A 7,150-nucleotide genomic window follows, 5' to 3' on the forward strand; every position below is an offset into this window, starting at 1 on the left:
CTCTCCCTGGAATGCCCTTCCTTGCAACACCCTGCATCCAATCCCTGCCTCCTTCAAGGCCTATAATCAAAACCCTCCTCTTGGGCTTCCCTGGTGGCGCAGTTGTTGAGAGTCCACCTGCCGATGCAGGGGACATGGGTTTGTGCCCCGGTCTGGGAAGATCCCACATGCCCCGGTGGGAAGATCCCACATGCCGCGGAGCAGCTGGGCCCGTGAGCCATGGCTGCTGAGCCTGCGCGTCCGGAGCCTGCGCTTCTGGAGCCTGTGCTCCACAATGGGAGAAGCCGCAACAGTGAGAGGCCTGTGTACTGCAAAAAAAAAAAAAAAAAAAAAAGCCCTCCTCTTCTGCAAGGTCTTTTCTAATAGGTTTTATTTGCTGGGAAGTGAGTCCCAGTCCAGTGAGTGCGGCGGGCACGGGGCCTGCACACAGTAGGCACTTGTCTGAGAAAAGCACTCCCACTGTGGCACGCTTACACAGTAGGTGCTCAATAAGAGTTTGCCAAAGATGTGATGGCAAGGGAAGCTGGGAGCGGCCACCTCTCCTTTTTCAGTTCTTATATGGCTCTCTGTGCTCGCAGGTGCCCAGCGCCACCCACTCTCCATACTCCCTGCCTCTACCTGCCCATGTCAAAACTTACCTGACCTGTGTCCCGCCCCAGTGTCATGTGAGCTTTCAGCTAATGAACTCATTCCAGCTCTCGTGTGCCTTGGCTAATCTATTATCTTTCCCAGGGACACAGGCCCCAGTCAGTTAGGACAAGTATGAAGAAGGCCCTCAAGGGCGAAATAGCTCCCTTTCTCCCCTCTGTCCTATTTTCACTCTCTCTTTTTTACCTGTTCCTTCCCTCCCTCCTTTCTTCTTTTCTCTCTTCCTTCTTTTCTTTCTCCCTATTTCCTTTTTTTCTGTCCTCTTTTTTTTTGGCCACACCATGTGGCATGTGGGATCTTAGTTCCCCAACCGGGAATAAGACCAGAGACCCCGGCAGTGGAAGCACAGAGTCCTAATCACCGGACCACCAGAGAATTCCCTTTCCTCTGTCTTTCAACATTTATTAAGAACTGACTGGGCTTCCCTGGTGGCGCAGTGGTTAAGAGTCCGCCTGCCAATGCAGGGGACACGGGTTCGAGCCCTGGTCCGGAAAGATCCCACATGCTGCAGAGCAACTAAGCCTGTGTGCCACAACTACTGAGCCTGCGCTCCAGAGCCCACGAGCGACAACTCCTGAAGCCCGGGCGCCTAGAGCCCGTGCTCTGCAACAAGAGAAACCACTGCAGTGTGAAGCCTGTGCACCACAACGAAGAGGAGTCCCCACTCGCCGCAACTAGAGAAAAGCCCGCGCACAGCAACAAAAACCCAGCACAGCCAAAAATAAATAAATAAAATAAATTAAAAAAAAAAAAAAAGAAAGAACTGACTGTGTGCCAGGCACTGGTCTGGGCACTGGAGGCCTATTGTTTCCATAAGACCCGGGCCGCATCCTGGAGGGCCTCGCAGACAAGCAAATCCACAGCTCTGGGTGAGCAGAGCTGAGATGGGAAGGCTGGTGGCCCTAAGCTAGCTTGGGGGCTGGGCTGTCAGGGAAGGACACCCAGAGGAAGAGGCGGAGTTTGCTTTGAAAACACATAGCAGTATTGGGCCTGCAAAAGTAAGGCGGCCTTATTGTAGAGGGAACATCATGTGCGAAGCCCCAGAGGCGTGCGGCTGCCTAGCTTCTCCCCAGTGGAAAGGAGGATAGTGGAGGGCTTGGAGCAGAGGACAGCCTCTGGCTACAGGTGGAGGGTGGATCCTAGGGGCGAGCCTGGGGGAGATGCCTCACCCAGACAAGTGTGTTAGTGTCCTGGGGCTGCTGTAACAAAGTACCACAAACTGGGTGGCTTAAAACAACAGGAGTTTATTCTTTCACAGATCTGGAGGCCAGAAGTCTGAAATCAAGGTGTCGACAGTGCCACGTTCCCTCAAACTCTGGATAGACTCCTTCATTGCCTCTTAGCTTCCGGAGGTGGCCGTCACCCTAGGCGTTCCTTGGCTTGTTGCTATATCATGCCAACCTCTGCCTGTCTTCACGTGGTGTTGTCCCTGTGTGTCTGTGTCTTCACATGGCATTTCCGTGTCTTATCAGGACACCAGCCATATTGGATTAGGGCCCACTCCAAAGACCTTGTCTTCACTTGATTATATGTACAAAGCCCCTATATCCAGATAATGTCAGTCATAGGGGACTGAGTGTTAGGACTTCAATGCATCTTTTTAAGGGATACAGTTCAACCCATAATGGAGAGGAACATGTGGTTTCACTGAATTTCTCCCAGGGGGCAGCCTTGATCCCTGCCCTGGCTCTCACGTGTCCGGTCTACAGATGCCTGGTCACCATGGGTGCCCCCAGCTCCCACTGGCCAGGAAGGTCCGAACTAGGCAAGACCGAACTTGGTACCATGGCGCCTTCTGCTACTCAGGTGTAGCAAGAACAGTCTGGTTCCTGAAGGCTACCCCTGCAGAGCCCCTTGGAGACCTCCTACTTTTTCAGCCACGGGACAGCCTTCAGTCCTGAGGCTGAGGTGGCCAACTGGAATGGCATTGAAGGTCTGGAGGCCGCAAGCACCAGCCTCAGCATCTGACTGACCTAGGTTTGCATCCTACCTCTATGGCTGCTGGCTGGGTGACCCTGGGCTGGTTGCTCTGCCTCTATGCGTGTCAGCCACCTCCTCGGGGGAGCAAAGGGAATTGTGCATGTTCCCACGTGGCACAGGGCTGAGCACAGGGTGGTTGCTCAGTACCTGGCAACTACTCATTATCAAAGTATTAATTACGTTAATAAAGGAGTTAATAACTGTAATGCTTTTAAAACAAACCAGGCAGATAGTAAATGCTAATGAAGTAATTTATGTTCTTAGCAACTACTAACTGCCAGATTTGTTCTCCTTGGATCTCAAGAGGACCTAAAAGGGCTGGTAGTAATAATAATAAATAATGTAATCATATATAATATTATTATGGGCATTTCTAGGCCCTTAGGGGTCCAAGGAAATAGAATTGTGGGGTTCCACAAACTCAGGAAGTTATCATATTGCACTAAATCATGTCTCTCTTTGATTAATAAAAGGAGGGAGAATTCTCTAATAAATGTGGGGTCAGTTATATCTTTTCCTGCAAATAGTCTTAGATATTGTCAGTTTTATTTATTTATTTTTGCTTATTTTTCTCCCGATGAATTAAATAAAGACTCCAAGGCTGTGCTAATTTCTTGCCACAAGGAATATTATGAGGGTGTAGGCAGTGGTCCCAGGGAGTTGGTGGGGTCAAACCTGTCCCATACTGACCAACCGTCTTGGTTGCCCAGGACTGAGGCGCTTCCTTCAATGTGGGAACTTTCATTGCTAAAACCGGGACAGTTCTAGAAAAGTGAAACAGTTGGTCACCCTAACTCCTTCCTACCCTCCTTGGACCAGAAGCTCACTCCCAGGAGGAAGATTGACTCAAGCCCAGGAAGGTTGAGTGATCTGGCTGACTGATCTGGCTTTGAATTCTGACCCTGGCCCTAATTAGCTGTGTGACCTTGGGTAGGTCACTTAACCTCTCTGAGCTTTGATCTATAAAGCTAGGATGTTGTAGGTATTCGGATAAGTTATGTAAGCACTTGGCTTGGAACCTGGCACAAACAGGTCTCCAGTAAAGAATCTCCTGGCTGTGGTTTCTGCCTTTCATATCTGGCTGCTGGCTACTGGTTAGAGACCTGAGGAAGGGCCTCTGTCCCCCGGGGAGGCTGAGGGAAGCAGATGGTTAGAGCTGACACATCCCTGCCGTGGTTGATCATACCCGACATGCCTTGGTTGCTCTCTGGACATGAGCTCCAGGAGGGTCTAAGCCAACTTGCTGACTGCTGTCTGCTCAGGGCCAGCTCAAGGCTGGGGCGCACTACAGACATCTAATGAATATAAAATGTTTTTTGGATTAATTAAATTGAACTCCAGGGTGGAAGGGGAAAACCCAGGACTTAGGTAAGGTTAGAGTACAAGCAGATGGTGAGTCAGCCTGGAGTGGTCAGTAGGGGAAAGGGGGCAGGCAGGGATGGGGTGAACAGACATTGGCTATGGAAAGGGTTTGGGGTCCCAGGGAGATGGCTTAGTATTGGGTCTGATACATCTTGCAAGGTGACCTCAAGCATTTCCCTCCTGCTCTCAGAATGTCAATTCCCACATGTGTAATATGGGATGGTAATTGTGCCTACCTCAAAGGATTATTGTGAGGATTAATGAGATTGCACAAGGAACCGTTAGCCTGGGCCCTGGGCCTGCTGTTCACAGCTCCACCAAGTTCTCCCCACCTCCCTGTCACACACACACACACACACACACATACACACACACACACTCTCTTCCAGGTCTTGGTAGCTCATGCGACCCCTTCAACCACACAGGGCTTCAGCATGTGACAGATACACACCAAACCCTGCCATACCACTGGGCTCTGCCCCACAGACACACTCAGGTGCCCACCATGCTCCCTTGGGGTCCCCCAATCCCCACCAGTCACCCCACACACACCAGGGCCCCGCCAGTCAGCACCACTGAGGCTGATTAACAAAAACACATCAAATTCTTTTACTTCTGAAGTCTTCCCTTTAAGGGGAGCCAGAAAATAGAACATTCTTTTTTGGAGGGAAGGGGATTTAATTTAAAAAACCAAAAACCAAAACCCAAAAAACTATAATTAGTCAAATACTGATCTCAGGCCCTGTGTGCGGTGGGCCCAGTCCTTGGCTGGTCACACCCCTGCAGCAGCCCCGCCTCACCCCAGGGGCTGGGGTGGCACCAGGAGGGCCGCGGGGGGAGGTCAGCGGGCCCCTGCCCAGCCCTCCTCCATGGGCGGGCGTCACCACTGCAGGAAGTCCCGGATGAGCTTCCAGAGCTTGGTGACCCACAGGTTGACGCCCAAGTCCATCAGGTACTGGATCTCGGGCGTGAGCATGCGCCGACAGAGCTGCGCGTGCCGCCGCCCAATGCTCTTCTTGAGGTTGTAGCCCAGGATGGATTTGGTGCCCAGCGGCTGCCAGGGCTGCATGGCCGAGTCCTGGATGGCGGTGGCGTCCACCGCGTGGCCACCATCTATGCAGATGCGGCGCATGCGTTCGTTGGCGCGCCTCAGGGCGGCCACCTCGAGGGCCATGCGCTTGTGCCCAAAGGCCTCCACCTTGCGCCAGAAGCTGGCATTGAAGTGGCGGTAGAGGCGGGCGTCCAGCACGTTCCAGGCTGTGGCGCGCTGGTACAGCTCGCCGGAGAGGCGCGGCACTGCCGAGGCGCGGCGGGCATTGAGCTTGAAGTAGAGCACGTCCTCCAGCTCCCAGCACAGCAGGTCCTTGAGCAGCACCAGCGACTCGTCGAAATACTCCTGCAGGAGCACGAGGTGGAAGCGGCGCTCCACCTCCAGGATGTGCTCCTGCACCTGCGGGCTGCCGGGGTCCAGGTCGCTGTCGTAGCCCAGGTCGAAGAAGAGCAGGTTGCGGAGGTAGTGGGCGTTGTAGCCGTGGGGGTCGTAGTAGCGGTCTGGGTCCTGCAGGAACTCGGCCAGCTTGTCGCGGCCTGAGAGTTTCCACGTGAAGGGCACCACGGAGCCGAAGTAGTGGAAGGAGGACTCGAAGAGGCGGGCGGGGTCGCGGAGCACAGTGATGAAGGTGGCGTTGGGCGGCACCAGGCCCCGGACCTCGTCGTAGTGGAAGCGCATGTGGTTGCAGATGATGTTGAAGCAGGCCCCAGGCCGGTAGTCCTGCACCAGGCTGCGTGCGAAAAAGGCCGGGTAGTCGAAGTCGTTTCGGCCGTTGGGGAAGGCGAACTTGAGCCCGTGCTTCTGGCCGAAGCGGAACAGGATGTTGAGCAGCGTGCTGCTGGCCGTCTTGTGCGTCTTCATGAACACGATGTCGCGCCTCGGCTGGCAGCCTCCCGCCGAGCCGTTGGCCGGGGTCGGTGCCTCTGGCTCACTCAGGGCCGGGGAGCAGGGTGCTGAGCCCTCGGGGGTCCTGCTGGGGATGGAGTGGTGGCAGAGCCTCAGGACTTAGCACCCAGGGTCCTGCTACCCCAGGTCTAGAGAGCGGGCTGCTGGGGGTGGGTGTGTGGCAGGGGAGCCCAGGGACCAGATGGGCCTGCGTTCAGGCTGCAAGGCCTAGGTCAGTTGTTTGGCTTCTCTGGCCTTACTTTCCTCATCTGTGAAACGGGGACAATAAGCCTGTTCGTGGTGTTGCTGTGAGGACAATAACACGTCTCATTCATGGCCGCTATTAAGTACATTTATCATGAATTAGCATTAGGTAGGACCACATGAAACTTTGCAGGCCAAAAATGGTCAGTTATTAGCAGTTTCCTCTAGTTCAACTTAATACCTCCAATTAAGGGCACAGGCTGTGCTGCGGCCTGGGCAGAACAGCCCTGTGGGGAGGTGGGGTGGACTCATGGTTAGGAGCCAGGCTTGGAGGCAGACAGACCCCAGTTTGAATCCAGGCCTGTGCCAGCTGTGTGCTCTTGGACAGGTCCTCCCCACCTCCTGGCCCCATTGGAGCCCACCGTGCAGATGGTGTTATTTGATTCTTATGCTCCATGTCAGGTTCTGTTACTATACCCACTTCACAGATGAGGACACTGAGGCCTAGGGTTCCACAGGGTGTTCTGCTCTCAGTGGGATTTCTGCCTGGCACAGCATGATGCAGGGCACAGGGTGGCCACCCAGGAGGTAACCGTGATCACGGGGGCAGGAGCCAACCCTCCCCCACCCCCAGCCCTCAGCTGCCCAGCAGGGCCACTCACGTGGAGGCCAGGCCAGTGTGCAGCGGGGGGACGGCGTAGGAGTACAGCAATAGCAGGAAGCTGGTGAAGAGTGCTCCCAGCACAAGCCCCTTGGCCATGGACTCCCAGCGCTTCTTCTGTGGCAGCGGCATCTCAGACACCTGTGGGGAGTACAGAGCAGGGAAAGCATTAGGCGTCTGGCCGCAGGGAGCCCCCACCACCATCTCAGGCCTGGCTGGCTTGAGAGGCAGCCTTCCACATTGGGACCTGCCTTTGCCAGCTCTGTGGCACCCCAGCAGGTCCAGACAGGGACAGAAAGACACGGGGCTGCAGATGGACCCGCTGGGCAAAGCCAATGCAAAGAGAGGCTAGGGAGTGT

The 7,150-nt window shown here is 54.6% G+C and overlaps 1 protein-coding gene across 2 annotated transcripts; it reads right to left on the reverse strand.

Moving 5' to 3' along the window:
• Nucleotides 1–4,603: 4,603 nt before the first annotated feature.
• Nucleotides 4,604–6,932, reverse strand: GAL3ST1 (galactose-3-O-sulfotransferase 1; the record flags this gene model as incomplete). 2 transcript variants are annotated; one of them, XM_081251657.1, is made up of 2 exons in its annotated part: nucleotides 4,604–6,011; nucleotides 6,793–6,932. In XM_081251657.1, 2 exons carry the CDS (start codon nucleotides 6,921–6,923, stop codon nucleotides 4,871–4,873), a joined length of 1,272 nt encoding a protein of 423 aa, XP_081107783.1. In that variant the 3' UTR covers nucleotides 4,604–4,870. The 2 variants fall into 2 exon arrangements, with proteins under 2 accessions (XP_081107783.1, XP_081107784.1); XM_081251658.1 differs by having other exon boundaries at nucleotides 4,604–6,014; nucleotides 6,793–6,923.
• Between the last annotated feature and the right edge of the window lie 218 nt (nucleotides 6,933–7,150).

Source organism: Mesoplodon bidens (assembly GCF_964165515.1).
Source record: "Mesoplodon bidens genome assembly, chromosome: 13".
NCBI lineage: Eukaryota > Metazoa > Chordata > Mammalia > Artiodactyla > Ziphiidae > Mesoplodon > Mesoplodon bidens.